Source organism: Hippopotamus amphibius, chromosome 8 (assembly GCF_030028045.1).
Source record: "Hippopotamus amphibius kiboko isolate mHipAmp2 chromosome 8, mHipAmp2.hap2, whole genome shotgun sequence".
NCBI classification, from domain to species: domain Eukaryota; kingdom Metazoa; phylum Chordata; class Mammalia; order Artiodactyla; family Hippopotamidae; genus Hippopotamus; species Hippopotamus amphibius.
The window spans coordinates 134,465,233-134,480,893 of record NC_080193.1 but is presented as its reverse complement, the minus strand read 5'-3'; the positions used below and the strand labels follow the sequence as shown (position 1 = coordinate 134,480,893).

At 46.1% G+C, this 15,661-nt stretch overlaps 1 protein-coding gene across 20 annotated transcripts in view; it reads right to left on the bottom strand.

Annotated features, from left to right (window-relative positions):
• Window positions 1–2,850: 2,850 nt before the first annotated feature.
• Window positions 2,851–15,661, bottom strand: part of PKP4 (plakophilin 4) — a 236,260-nt gene continuing 223,449 nt past the window's right edge. For 14 of the 20 annotated variants that reach the window (XM_057747065.1, XM_057747064.1, XM_057747070.1 and 11 more), the window contains 6 exons: window positions 14,452–14,647; window positions 10,338–10,422; window positions 10,096–10,213; window positions 7,443–7,571; window positions 5,647–5,720; window positions 2,860–3,862 (listed from right to left, as the gene is read on the bottom strand). In XM_057747065.1, the coding sequence (XP_057603048.1) occupies window positions 3,614–3,862; window positions 5,647–5,720; window positions 7,443–7,571; window positions 10,096–10,213; window positions 10,338–10,422; window positions 14,452–14,647 (851 nt within the window). In that variant the 3' untranslated portion in view covers window positions 2,860–3,613. Of the gene's footprint in view, window positions 3,863–5,646; window positions 5,721–6,028; window positions 6,199–7,442; window positions 7,572–10,095; window positions 10,214–10,337; window positions 10,423–14,451; window positions 14,648–15,661 lie in introns of all 20 variants that reach the window. The other 6 variants (XM_057747077.1, XM_057747078.1, XM_057747079.1 and 3 more) reach the window with 4 other exon arrangements.

Genomic DNA, 15,661 nt, shown 5'->3' with positions numbered 1-15,661 from the left:
GAGCAGCAACGACCAAATTTGCAAACATTTTTTTCCTTATAATCTGCTCTGATTATGGAAGTAAAACCACCATGCAGTGGATTTAGACATGTGTTCCTCCAAAGGTATTCCTGAGGCTCCAAAATGAGAGGGTTGCCCAGTGGCAGATTTTAACAGGCCTTTGTTCACAGACGTGGTTTACAAGGTTCTTTTAAGGGGAATTAGCCCAATCTAAATCATCATGTCAGAACAATCAGGACCCACATTTCCAAAACTGAGGTTCATGTAACACCAGTGGTGGTAGACAGTGAATTTTGGTGGTACGCAGATGTTTGTATGTTTAATAGTTAAATGTTCATTTCTATGGTTGCCTTTTATTTATGGCAAGTGATGATAGTTTTTCCTTTATCTTTGGCAGATTTAAGACTGATGAAAAATTTTCAGGAAAACAGTTCAGTTGAAACTTAAATCACTGAATTTTAAAAACACTGGCATTATAGTTAAGGTAGATGTGGTGCTAACTGACCTTGCCTTGGCCACTCACTGTGTCACCTTTAGCAAGTTACTCTCCAAGTTTGCTTCAGGATCTGCTGTTGGGCTATTAGTACAGGTTTCGTACGTTTGCTGTGAGGGTTGAATGATGTCTGTGATACTAGTAGCACATCTTGGGTGCTAGATAAAGTGAACTAGTGGTATTTTGCTGCAAGAATCAGCAATAGTGTGGATAACCAAACACTGGCCAGGGATTGATGACTGGAAGAGTTATGTGAGGTCATCATTTCTGACACCCATGAAACACCCATGGGCTTTCATAACTTTTTAAAAAGTATGTATGGGCAAAAGATATATACTCTGGCAAGAAGAAAAACCGCACTTCTGACATCCTAAGTTTAAGATCTCAATTTTAACACTACAAATCTTTATCACTCTCTTCCAGGCAAACAACTCCACACCCCAAACTCCCATCACTACATTTTCAGGTCACAGGGCAGGAAGGTGGTGAGGGGAAGGAATGGCGTGCAGGCCAAGTGGCCTCTCACCTTGACTGCACGTTGCCATCGGCCAGGGAGCGTCTCAAAAACACTGATGCCTGGACCCCTACCTCCTGGGGTTTCCACTGGTCAGGGTGGGGCCCTCCTAGTTGTGAAAGCTGCCCAGGTGGTTCCGATGTGCGGTCAGGGTGGAGACACACTGGTCTAGCTGACCAACACTGGCTCAGTTCAGCCTTGACTCTCCAGGATGGGATGGAAGTACGATGACCCTGGCTGAGTGGGAGCACAGTCCTCTTCGTGAGGGCTGAATTCTGCAGGCTACTTGGTGACATTTTCGGGTAGCAACAGAAAGTCAACTTTGCTTTAGTAGAGTTTCATTCCTATGCCTTGGAGGGCGAGTGGGCTCAGCTCCTTGATCCATGATGCGGTTTTGTGTCTTTCAGGCCCCATCTGCAGGTTTTCACCAGTTGCAAGGGAGGAGCCTGAGAGGCCATCTGATCTTCTGCCCAGTCCTCACCCACAGGCTTCTTTCTGGCCCCATGACGAGGTCTGCCTGGAGGCCTGAGTTCTTTGCAATCTAAATTTGCATCCGTTTTTGAAATGCTGCCTGTCAGATAGGGTCCTGGGTCCACTAAGTTACCCCAAAAGGCTAATGAGGTCACTAAAAGCAACAGTCACTGTCAACTAGCTCAGGCCATCTGCAGATTCCCTTGTATTCCTGACTCCCCGGGGGGGGCCTTTAACCCAGATGCACAAAAATCAGACTCAGGGAAGTCAGGGATTCAGAACTCAAAGGGGTAACAGACATCTCCAAAGTCCTGATGCCAATTCCTTGGGGGAAATCTGGCAGCCTCTACCATCTAGAGGGCTGTTTCTAGGGCTTGTGAGGCCGGGGCAGCAGGGCAATCTGGTTGTGGGAACTGGCTCAGGTGTCATTTTCGAAAGCCTGCACATCCGAAAGGTTCCCTATTGGCAGACCGCACGGATCGTCCTCTTATACTTGTATTTCCATTTCACTTTGGAGCCTAATCTTGGGCTGCAGTCCATTCAGCAAGGGAAAGCTCTTTTCCCTTGGGACTGTTTCTGTGTACTCACACATGTAAGCACACACATTTTTGTCTAGGGTTTGTATCACATTTGCAGGATATACTGAGCTAAGTGGACACCTCTGGGTTTGACTTGACATATGGGTGGTTTCCCATGTAAGGTCCAGGGTGGAAACCACATGACCTGGGGATACCTGACTTTGGGCCTCCCGGGGCGGGTGGCTCTTCTCTCCAAGGAGGGAGAAAAGCTCAGAAGTGACACAGCTTGGTATTACCAGGACCCCTGCCTGCCATGCACGTTGGGGCTTCCGCAGCCTGTCTCGAAGCCAGGAATTATTCTGTCTCATGGAATTACTCAGCAAGATAACTGTTTAGAATTTGTTTTGGTTTATTCCATTGGTGCCAACCAATAAGTGCCCAATCACTGTTCTTAGGTCGTTATGGAGTCCTTAAAATGGTGCCAAAAGGAGTCTGTCAATTTCGTTAGGGCCAGGCTGCCAGATATAATTTCTCTTCAGTGAAAAGTGGTGTTAAATATATATAGCAGTCTGGAAAAAACACGATAAAATGGTAATGGCCATTAGATTCAAAACAGATTCCAAGAAATAAAAATACTAAGGTAAAGAGGAGGAAAGTTCACAGCTTCATTCTTTGGTATAGTTCATCTCACAAAGTGTATTAACTGTATAGAACTAAGAAAAGTCCAAAATAGTTGGATATATTTAAGCTGTTTCCTACATGCAATGAGATTCGCATTTATTAATCTGCTTTTCTGTGTCATGCACAGAAAAAAAAAAACAAACGCAAAAAAAAACGCAAAAAAACAGGGAACAAATTTCCAAGGATGAAATTTCCACATTTATTTTTCTTTCATGTGCATAGAAAATGGCAGTGAAGTGTCCTATGAAAGAGGCAGGGAATGGGCACGGCGCTGCTATACCAGACTGGACTTTGTGCTTCAAAGGTACACTATTCATTTTGAAAACAAAGGATGTTGTAGTTTGTTTTTAACTGCTAACAATTCCTTGGGTTTCCCATTTGTTTTTTAAGCTGTCAGTTTCTTCAGATCTCTTTTCAAATGACACACTGTGTTACAAATGATGGCACTTAACCAATGTGGCATTTGCATATTTACACCAACAAAAGAAATTTACAAGACATAATAGCATACAATCTTGACATTTAGTAATAGCAATAAAACATGAAGGGCATCCATTTTATTATTTTTTTTCTGTACAAACTATCAGAACATAACTTATTCACATTAAAAAAATCATCTTTAATTTGATTTGACCTACACATCCCCCATCTCATTTCACCCATTTCTCAAACCTCTCATCACATCCACCCACACCTTCACCAGACTATAGAATCTACAAGTAATTAGATCTAACACCTAAGTAGAGCTTAGAAAGTCCTCTCTCCCGAAGGCTGCCTCACTTCCCTGATAATTCCTCAAAAAAGAAAAAAAAAATGCTCTTCACTCGTTCCTTCCATGTCACTTTCACTTTTCATCAGCAAATCAGCAAGATGGACTTCTCATCTCAATCCAAACAAGGTTAGAAAGAAAGAGTTCCTCTCCAGAGCATCACGGTGCTACACCCACGAGTCTGGAGACCCTGGGTACTGTTCTGCTCTGTAAGAAGGTCGTTTGGTGGAATAAAAGTCTACGTAATTCGTGGTTGATTTCAGTCCATACTGTGTTGAATAATCAGTAGAAGCTGGAAAGTGAACTCGGTCATCAAAATAAGGATCTTCATAGCTATGAGGAGACTGCAAATACAATCTGTATGCATCAAAGTTCTTTCTGTTGGAGTCATCTTGACTATAATATAGCTGTTGATGCTGTTGACAAAATGAAAAAGCAAATAAATCAAGGCAATTTTGGGAAGTACATGTTTAGGGAAAATTAACGTGGGCTTCCTGCTTCATATTTTTAAAGCAATATTCAGTGTTTGTGAATTTATGGTTGGAAGTTGCTTCTGGTGCACACTGCACGTTTACTAGTGGACTGTAAGGATTTTATACTGTGTTCACCGGTGGGCTGGCAGTTTGCTCAAGTCCTGTCCTATGGCCTCTAGAAGTCAGCGCCTCGGGAGAATCCAAGATAGCCCCTGGCTACCTCCCTCCTTACCAGAGGCCGAGTTCTGTGCTCTGTTGTGGAGGAGCCTGTGACTTGGGGGAGCCCCATGAAAGGATGGCCTTGATTTTTGCTTTGACACAGGGGAACCCTTAGCACATCATGTACTTAGTTAAAGGTTGGATTTTCGGGCTTGTTGCATAATTGCAGAACCATCTTGTAAAACATTTACCTCAGACATGAAGATTGAGTCCATCCCTTAATTTTAAAAGAAACATGCAGTTTGGTGAACAGCAGTCACACTTTGGAAACTGTGCTGTGCTTTTAAAGGAATACGCAATCTCCAGGCAGGAGAGTAGTAACATTAGAAGAGAGACGTGAGCAAATACAATTCTAAAGGAAAAGACTTCCCCAAGCTGGGACTGCTAATGTCTCCATCTGTAAGGAAGCAAGGTGAGACACAGGTGGGCATCCACACCCTGCCCTCACTTCCTTTTGTGTTGTCTTATACCTGACCTCACATTAATTGCTTCAGATATGTTTGGAGAAAAACTCTAATGGCGCTCACGTCTACCTGTCCTTCTGATCATGCCCAAATCCCCCTCTGAGCAAGATGGAACAAATTTATCACGTAGGTATCAGCACCATGTTCTGGAACTAAATGCGTTCTAATATTATAAGGATTTCAGAGCTAAATTTGCTTTTTAACTTAGCCTCAGAATCATAACTCCTATTTCTCCTAACAGAGATTATGAGTAACTTGGGAGGTTCTTCTTCTTCCATCTACAGAGAAAAGATGATGTGGAGGGAGGTCTAAGAGCATCCTTATCTGCAGGGCAGGATACAGGCATGTGTGGGAAACCCCCCATTGCTCACGTGTTGATGGGAGATAAGAGGAGAGATCAGATGGCCCAGGTGGACATGGCATCAGGAAGGACCAAAATGAATTTTAGGCCCCTCATGAAAGCAGAGATTGTATGTTACAATCACTAGTCCCCATTCTGATGGAGAGTGGAGTTCACCCCTGAGAGTGGAGTTCACCCCTGCAGGGGCCTGAGCTCTGCGGCTAGTAGAGATCTGTCTGTGGACCCAAAGTGTTTTCAAACCATGGAGTCTTGGCGGGGAGGGAGTCATGAAGATGGAGAAGGAGGTGTATGTACAAAAAAAGAGAACAATGAGATGAGAGAATGAAGTGTGCTTAGCAACCTTGCCCCACCCACAGGATGGAAGAGATTTTAGAGATTAACAGGGGAAAAAAAAAAAAGAGTGGGAAAAGGAAATTGTTGGGCAAAGAACAGGAGTTAAAGACTTCTCAGCTGGTTCCCACCCGGGGCATGGTGGTACCAATTCAGATACGCAAAGACATAAGGCTACTGGGGAACTGATTTGCTTAAATCACGGATGTGCTTCCGAGGAGCCGAGGTCCCCAGGGAAAGCTGCACAGCCCCTGCTGTGTGCGCCCAGCCTCAGGGAAGTCAACCGGCGCAGACCCCTTACTGTGTTGATCCCTGCTAATCGGCCTTCTGTAAAAATGATATTGCAAATTCACCTGTAGCCGTCTATTTTGTTCTCTTGCTGGTGAGGAATAGGAACTGATGTAAATTGGTGAAGGTTTGCTGGAGCCTGTAAGAAAATATTGTACGAAATTAAAACGAGTGCTCATCACTCTGGCCCACTAGGTTGTGTGGACTCCCTGCTCTAGGGCTGGTGGCGTCCCCGACAGGCCCTGCCTTCCCCGGTGCCAGTGTAGCCCCGGACAGCCAGCAGCCGGGGTGCCCTGGCTCAAGCCTGCCTGCTGCTTCCCCAGGGCTCTTAGGGCTCGTGAACATGGCAGAAAGAGGCTGTGTTTCACCAAAAAGCAATGCCAATGCACAGCTCATCCAAAGAGGGTTCCTTCTCAACCTCTGGTCACTGCGGGGAGCTCTCCCCACCTGTGACGATCTCCCTGGCTGGCTCTGAACAGCAGACGTGCTCCCTGAGCCGAGGAACATTGGCTTTTCCGGGGCTCTGAGCTAGAGCATTGGGTCCGGTGGTGGGGGAGGGAAACACAGTAGAACAAGCTCCATGCCCTCAGGACCGCTTCGATTCAAAATCCCAGGTCCTGGAAAGAGCAGGCACAGGTGTGTTCTAACAGGCCGGCCCCCTGGAGGCACAGTCTTGTGTCCGCCACAGCTAAGTACGTTTTAAAACAGAAAGAACTGGTAATCAGAGAGCTGTAGACTCCCGATGAGGTCATTGGTTACGCTTCTCGTATTGTTAAGGCTAGCACAGATTTTTATTTTTTTTTAATGAGGAAAATGAAACATATTTGAGGCAAATTAGTTTATTGAAGCAAGCAAAGAAGGTACAGAAGGGCGCGCATGCTAAGGAGGCGATTTTAAAATAAAGCAGGCTGCTGCAAACCTGAAGCAACAATGCACTTCAGCTGGTGTGTGCATTTCCTCTGCAAAGAGCTTGGTGTTTGAAATGTAGCATCTGCAATTTTCTGAGCTATTAATTGCCATAGTAACAATAGTCGATTAGTAAACAGTCCTTTGAAATCACAATTTTAAAGACAACAGCACAACTGAGATTGCTCCCCCAGCAGTTGTTAAATTGCTACCAGCTTTTATTTATTTATTTTTAATGAATAGTTTTTTGGTTTTTTTTTTGAGAAAGGGTTTTTTCCCCCCCGCTTTCTTTGGTAGCTCACACTGCCTTATTTGAAACCTCTAGAGTAGTTCTAATTTGCAAGATAGTTGAGAATGGAGACAATATGAAATCTTGGTAACCCTTCAGGTTGGCACTCTTTAAAGAAATTATATGCACGGCTTTCTGAATAGGACATAAAAATAGTAATACTGTGCAACATCCTTTCTGTTATTCTTAAAAAATAATCACTCTGAGGAGAATCACATTATATATTTTGTTATGCATTCAAACTCTTTTCCCACGAAAATGTAAATGGAATTGATCTGCATCTGCAGGTTTGAATTTATGAGTCAGTCCAGGAGACGTGGCCCTGCCCCAGTGTCGCGGAGCTCAGGGTCCTGGAACCCTGGAACACACAGGGAAGTGGGAAGGAGGCAGGACAAGGGGCCTGCGATGCAGGGCAGCCGGAGATGCTTTCTCTTTTGGATACAGTGCTCTTTTTATTGTGGTCACTAGACCACTACCTTCGCTTGTTTTACTTAAAACAAGTGGAAAAGGCAACAGCCCCTGAAGCAGGAGGAGAGACTGGACCATGGTTTGCTGCTGGGGGACCATCTCAATGCAGGCAGAGGTTACCTCCCAGGCCACTGGCCAAGTGCCTGGGGACACGCGGCTTTTCGAGATACTCTATCACACACCCGACTGGCGTCTTACCAGGGTACAGGCCTCTATGTGTGGCATCCCCTTGGCTACTGTAATACTGCATAGGTGGCTGGGTCCTATCGTATTCAGAGCGAGGGTCTCTGATTCCTAACAGTGCTGGTGAGGAAGAGGTGCTGCCGACTGAAGGGAGAGGCAAGAGGAGGAGGGAGAGAGAGAGGAGAAGAAAGAGAAATCAGACTGTCAGTGTCTCTAGAAAGTTCTCTCTGGAAAAACAAAGGTCAGTAATTAGAAGCAGCACCTGGCTGGCACTGAAGTCAGCTCTCAGAGGTGCTGTGCGTTGTAGGGCAGCCAGCCCTGGGTCCCTGGAAGGTGACCTGCAGGCGGGCCACTGGGAGGACCAGCGCTGTCCACCCCCGAGCTTGCTGGAGAGCCAGTGTGCTGCAGGGATCGTGCAGTTTCTCCACTGAGAGGGTGCATGTCAATGCCCTGCTCGGGCCTTCGAAGCTGAGTGAGTGGTGATAACTTCCCAGTCATCCAAGAGTTACATTCGCTGCTTGATGATTTCAGTTGTTGCTTGTAACACACCCACCTATTATCCTTTATGTATAGCTCTTCAGTAAATAGATGTTTTATGGCATGTTTTGATTTCTGATGATTTCAAAAATATCTGCATCTCTAAATGTGCCTGAGTAAGAGTGCCCAGCCCATAAAATTTGTAATTCTTTTTATGGTGATCAGCTCTCAGGGAAATTTATAAACTCAGTAAGCCCTGTTGATCAAGAAGCTCATGGTGCTGAGAAGCTCAGCTTTACAAAGGCCCGGTTTTTTTTATCCCAGCTGGAGCCAAGCATTCCGTAATGACGTATCTACCCGTGGGTCTCCTATTGGACATTTTTGCACAGAAGGAAAACAGTGCACATCTTTTTCTTATTAAAAAAATCATCTTGCTTGCACTGAAGTATCTTATAATTAAGAGTGGTCACTTATTCATTGGATCCACTTGAAAGCAGCAGCCCCGGCCACCAGTGGTTTTGCATGCATTGATGCTTTCAGAGGAAAACTGACATCAAAATTTTTTCCCTAGAAAGTCACTTCACGGACACACAGTGAGCGTGCATGGGCAGTGTCTGTGTGCTCATCCTGCCTACTCTCTCCTGTCCCTTCTAGAGAGAGGACATCCCCGCCTGCCTCCCATAATTACATCAGCAAGACATGAGATGTGCCCAAAGGCAGATAACCATACTAGCGCCGAGGGATGGATGATCAGCCCTCGGGACAACTGGAGAAACAAGTGTGAATTATATCCTACCTTCAAATGGAATCCAGAGAGGGACCTAGGAACTTGGACAAGGCTCGTCAGCACTGTCCAGTGTGTATATTTAAGAGGCCCTCAAAACAAGTTCACTGCTTAGTGACTATGTCCTAATTTGTCTGAAATTATTCTTTCGCCTGTACATGTGCCTTTTGTTAAGCAGCCAGCTCTCCTGCTTCCCCTGGCACCCCTCTTCCTGAGTTCCCTAAAGAACCTCGAGCATCTTTATAAAACAAGAGGGCCTCAGGCTACACCTGGGAACCCAGCAAGACTGTGTCAAAAACCAAGCAGAGGTCTCTTTGAAGAAAACAACTCATAGTTTAAAAACTAAGATATAAATATATACCATATGCAGTAGGCAGAGATAATTTTAAAAAATTCCTGGTGCAAGTGGAGACATCCAATTATGTGACAAGAACCACCAGTTGTATATTAGCCTTTTGGGTCACATTTGTCTGCATGAGAAATAAGACTGCCAGCAGGAGCACAGTTGAACATAACAGACAATATTTATATGTCAGAATGGGAGATTTAAAGCCAGATTAAAAAAAGATATCTGTTACTTTTCCTGGTTCATTTAGTTAAGAATTAAATTTATAGGACTGAATCAACTTGGTAGTAATATTCTGTTCTTAAAAAAAAAAAAAAAAAAAGCCAAAACTAGCCTGAGTTTCAAAACTCTTTCTACCAAATTAAACACCACCAATAAGTAGGCAGTGTGGCTGCCAACAAGACTCCCAACTTACAAATCAAAGGGAATTCCTGTAAAGCCACCCACAGGGCCTGTTTCCATCAGCCGTGGATGCATCTGGGATGCAGCCAGAGATGGGGGTGTAACTGGTGAGGAGTAAGGTGCACGTGGAGATCATGGCTCTCCCAGGCTGTGAGTTTAAAATTCGTGTCTAAAGGACTCTTTCTAAGCGCTTTCACTAAGGAAACAAAAAAATCAGTTTGAAGAGATTTCAGACTTACGGGCTGCAGGCAGACAAGGGCAGCCATTTTCAGGCACAACCCGGGGTTCTCAAAGTGTGTTCCTCGCTCTCCTGTATCCGCATCACCGGGCTAGCTTATTAAATGCAGGGTTCCAGGGCCCTTTGCAAACCCAGTGAAGCAGAATCTTAGGGGAACAGATGCTATCGAGGACCCTGGGATACTTTTATGCACCGTAGTTGGTGTAAACTTGCAAAACTTTTAAATTGGAAGGAGAGTGGTTCTGCTGTTGAGAATAGCATGTAATTCGCAAAGAAGGCTTTCAGCTTGAAGAGCAAACTCTCCTTTCCTCCGTGTTTGGAGGTGACAGGCTTAATCAGCGTATGCTCCATCTTCTCCGAATGAGAAACAGTGTCCTGTCACACAAATGCTCTCACCAAGGAGGGGAGTGTACCCACTGACCTGACTGAATGACGGGTGACATCTGTTGGTTGGTGGTAGACAAGGAAGGATGTGATTTGAATCGGTCTCGCTCTAACGTTGACACAGGTGTGAGAAAATGATTCTGATTCCACCCATCCTGTGGAGTTAAAAAAGAAAAAGAAACCTCTCAAAATGAATAATGACATTTCATTATAATAAATGATTATGACGGTATGCTCTGAGGAATGCTCATTAGGCCAGAGCTATTCCTGTGAAGTTACCTTTTTATAAATGCTCCGGAGGTCCCGATACTGCCACAATGTATTCAAGACCTGGGCTGCTGCCTTCACCACTTTCAGAGATGATCTAGGGAGAGAGGGGGGTTATTTATAAATGTGGGCGGCACAGCCTCAGGCTCCACTCGAGAGCCGGCAGCCACGCAATGGCCAAGAGGCCGTCTCTCCCAGGACCAGGGGGCAAGGAGGCTGCTGCTAGAAACCGCCGCCAAGGTAGGAGGTGCACCTGGGACTCCATCAAGTTCAGGGCTGGCCAGAGGTGGCAAGGACCAAACAGAGGCTCACAGGTGCTCGGCTCTGCGGTCGGAATTAGCCCGTAACTCCTGACCACGACCACACGTCAAGTGTCTGAGGACCCTCCCAAATTAACCTATGCACCCACCCCCCGTTATCGGGCCTTCATATAAAACACCTTCATTGCCTTCTCATTTATACCTCTTCATCAACAAATGTGCCTGTGTGCACTAGTGTTTGATTTGGAAGATAAGGTTGGTTATTACGTCTCCTCTCTGAAGACATTTTGCTGAATGTCGGCACTCCGTGTGAGCACTGCTGACCACGAGTCCCTGCAGTTCACCTTGGGAGCCGGTCCTCTACACCAGCGGCCTCACCGTGAAGTGAAGAGCGAATGCAGCTTCCTGCCGCAGCAAAGGCCTTTGGATCGCCACGTGACGGTGGATCAGAGCCCTGAGGATAACTGAACACCTCTGTCCTCAGACTTCATTTTGACATTGCAAATTTGACTTTGAATGTATATTACAGGATCTAAGATCTGATTTCCTCTTCTGTTCCTTATCTTCCCAACTAAACTCGCAGGAAGTGCGGAAAGAAGAGAGGTGAGCAGGCTGGAGGCGACTTCTCCGCCCGTAACAACAGAATCTGGGCTGTGATGATTCTGAGGCCTCAGCGAGGGTGGAGCACAGGGCGCGCAGGGGCCTCACAATCTCTGTTCCTGCAGGCGAAGCATTTCTGCATCCCTCCTCCCCACTCCCTTCTCAGTGATCCCGCAAGTCAAGGGCAGAATGGGGTCTGACCAACCCACCCAAAGCCTTTTTAAATTTAAAATTTCCAAAATAGATTACAGAGCAAGGAGATACCCCAAAGAAGAGAACACAGAGGAAATTCCAGGCACCGGTGATGGTCCTACAGGGACTTCACACCTCCCAGCCAGTCATGCTAGCCGGGCTCCCACATTCTTGCTGTTGCTGGTGTTCTGTCTTTAAGAGCTGGGCAGCTGGGACTGAGGCATGAAAGGCAGACCTCAGGCCTGGCTCCAAGGACTACTCTGCATCCCTGACAAAGCAGGGGCGTGCTAGGTATATACCTCGACACCAACAGCTGGGCTACATTTTTTGTTGTTGTTTTTTAGAGCTACATATTTTTAAAGACAAATTCTCTGAGCAGAAACCTGATTCCTGGGAAAGCAAGGAAGTTTCTCTGCTCCCCATCTGCAGCACAACTCCTGGAAGCAGTTACGTATTCTTGCCTCTAATTTCTCTCATCTCATCTTCTCTTAAAACTATGACCTCAATATTGTTCAACTGGACACGTCTCAGTCCTGGTTTTACCTGGCTGAGCCGCATGGGATGTGAGCTCACCTCTGAAACACTTGCTACACGTGGCTTCCAAGGCGCCAGGTGCTGCTGCTTCTCTTCTGAATGCTCTGGCTGCCCTTTCTTGGGCTCACTGCTGCCTCCTCATCTCCTTGACCTTGAAGCACGAGGGATACTAGCTCTCAAGCCTCTTTTCTTCTCTATCTACATCTCTTGCTGATCTCATTCCATTTCACTTCTCTAAATATGCCATTTACACCCTATGACTCCCAAATCGATGCTCCAGCCTGGACCTCTACCTTGAACTTGACTCAAGTATATTCCACTCCTAACCAGACATTCCATGTGGACGTCTAATAGCCATCTCAAGTGTGTCATGTCCCAAAGAGACTCCTGCTCTTCCCTGCAAACCTGCTCCTGCTGCAGGTGCCCCATGTTGGTACGTGGCAATGCCATCCCGTGGAATTGCCAAAGACCTTGGAGTCATCCTTGACATCTTCCTCCTCTCCTGCCACTCATCCAATCCTTTAGCAAATTCTATGCACTGACTCTATCTTCCCAACGTGCCAGAATCAACCACTTCCTCACCACCTCATGCCCTGCCACCGGTAGTCTCATTGGGAGCCGGGGGAGAAGAGTGTGTCAAGTCACTCTGATTCCTTTAAGGGAAGTCATGTCTCTCCTCTGCTCTACGCACTCCAGTAGTTTCCAGTTTTGCTCAGAGTAAAGTCAAAGAGTCCTGTACAGATTCTGGTTACCGTCCCTCCTCCTCCTTCCCCCTCGACTCGCTCTGTTCTGGCCCTGCTGGCTCCCCACTCTTCATCACATACACAAGCACTCTTCCATCTCGGGGCACTTCCGCTCATTGTTCCTTTTCCCCCCAAGATGCTCTTCCCTCCCTCCTCCAGGTCTGTGCTCAAAAGGCACCATCTCCCTGAGGCCTTCCCAACCATCGTGTCTAAAGCTGTGACACCGCCCATCCCCCCATGCCCTATCACTGCCCCCGATTTTACTATTTGCCGGCTCCCCACCCCGCACCATCCGCAGGCTCAGGGTGCTGCTCCCTCCACTGGTACCTCGTCCGCTCCGCCCATGGAACGTAAGCTACCTGCAGGCAGGTGTGACCTGTTCACTGCTATAACCTGGGGCAGGTGGGCAAGAGACAGATGCCTGGTGAGTGAATCAAAAGGAAAGTGAGTGTATGTTCAAAAGACAACTCGATCTGATCCAGGACTTTCTGAATCTCTTGTTTTGAAAAAAGAAAAAAAAAAAAAAAAAAAAAGATTAGACTGGGTAATAATTTTTTTTTTTTAATATACAAAGATTTTGGCACTGGTCCTGCATTTCTCCAGCCTCTCATGCCTTTCATGAAGGAAGGCTACCTCACAAAACTTTAAGAGCACAAAAAGTGATTTCAGTTCCTCTTAGCGGAGAGGGGCGGGGGATGGGAGGGGAAGTTAGTGGAACAGGACATTTATCTGTAATGTTTCATTTCCTTTGAAATAAAAGGGAGTGTGTGTGCACTTATTACTAAGGAGATAAAAAAGATACATAAGAAAAAAAGGATTGAGAGGAAATACGGATAATGTTGGTAGCTGTGGTTTCTGCGGGGTGATGCTTCGCTACATTATTCTTATATTTTAGGAATTTCTTCAAAAGTATACATAGTGCAAGTTCTAGCAGTGACCTCAGCCAACTAATACACGTGAACTGGTGTGGGCCAGGCTTTGCTCTAGACACTGAGGATGCAGCCATGAAAACACAAAGCGCCTGCTCCTGGGGGTGTCTGATGCCAGAGAGGGCCATAAATAACCCTGTGGTAGCCACTGCCGTGCTGGAGGACGAGCGCGGGGAGACAAGGGCAGGCCGTTTTCCTACCGACGGGGAGGCTACTGTCCTGTTGTGTCCCAAAGGTGACAAGCAGCCCTATACGTTCCACTTCCTTGAAGGATTCTCTGATCTGATACGAAGGCAACTTCACAGTCGCCACTGTAGCTCCGTGACATGAAACCTTCTACTTTTGCTACCAGTCTTTGTGCTGCTTTATCACTTGGGTGTCACTGTATAATCCAAGCCCAGGGCACATCCTGAGGCCACACAGGTGCCCTGCTGCACGTGGTGATTTTAGTACTTTCTGGGAGGAAATAACCCCAGATTTAAGGGATTTAAGAAGATGTTCTTGCAGAACAGGTCCTAGAGCCTGGAGCAGAGCCAAAGGTCCAGGGTCGATGGGGTCCCAGGTTTTCCCCCTCATGACACGTCTGATTCTTCCAGGAGTCAGAACGACCAAATGTGACTTTAGGGCCAGGAACGACAGGAGGGGTGAGAGGTGCTCCAAGAAAATACAGAGCAGAAAAGGGGCCACGTGACCACACATACCTCTCCCAGCGAGACAGGTTTTAGCTGCGGGAAACTGCTTAGCTATTGGCACCTAAGTGCAGAAATAAATCCTTCCCAACGGGAAATGTATCCTCGACCAGGGCCCTTGTCATAGGACGATCCCAGGAACGAGGGCTGGGGCTAGCGTATCCTTGTAGCAGACTTGCCTGTCTCCTCTGCCTTTGGTTATGTTCACCAGCTTCTCTATGCCGCCCGAGTCGGCCAGGGCCTTGGCGTTCTCCATGTTCTTGCTGGTGACCTCGTGCAGGGCGCAGCAGATGGCCGCCACGGTCTCATCCGACAGCACGCTGGGGCCGGCGCCGCCCGGGAGCCGGTTGACCAGGTCGCGCATGGCGTATTTACCTGCTCAAGGCAAGAGAGTTCATTCCACTTTCCGAAGGGAACTGGTTTTTGTTATCGTTGTCATTGAAAGACTGTGACTGTGCCGTCTCTTGAAAACAAAACCTCAAAAGAGACAATAACAGGAAAGAAAAAATCCACCATAAAGAAGGAAAGTGAAAACATTTTAACCCTAAGGGGCAGGTTAGCATCTACGGCCCTGCCCCTCGTGGAAATGACTGGTTTATAAAACCTTACTGCAAGTTGCTGAAAGAAAATGTAAATCAGGGTACAAAACTGGGTATACCAACCAAGCGGTTGTAGTTCCACTATTTTCATTAACAGTGAGAATAAAGGAATTATGATGTTACATTTCACTCTCCATTCAATTCCTGTGCATCACATAGGAATTACGACGTCCTCTTAAAGCTTTTAAAAACTTTTCTTTGAATAAGTTTTAAGCCGGATCAAGTAAGGCTGCCAAACAATACTTTTCATGAAATCTTTCTGGATCTCAGCATGTGAACTGGGTACAGTTACCCATTTTTATCAAGTTGAAGGTTTGTATCAGTTGGTCTGACATCAGTAACAATATGTTTATTTCTTTTAAAGAAGACACAAGTACAATTCTGGTATGAAGATTACAGTATGTTATGTCCCGGGAATAATGCAGTCATTAAGTTGCCCACGGGACAAGCCTGGGGAGTCCCCTCGCTACTGAAACATTTCCTTGCAGATCCTCGATTTCACTTACTCTTCTCCAAAAAGAGATTATCTCGAGCTTTTTCCATTTCAATTACCGACTGACAAACTGGAATAATTGCACTGCAGACAAAAGAAATTAACTAAAGCTCAAGTAAATATTTTCTCAGTTTTTTCCCCTAAGCTAATAATTGAGTGGATGCTAAATGGGGTTTTTATTGAAGACCTATTCATATACAATGGTAAGCAGGAGAAGACAGGGCCTGAGTACATGCTGCATAATTTACAGCACATCAAAGGGAAGACCTGGGCTTACTCACAGAGAGCACTGCTACG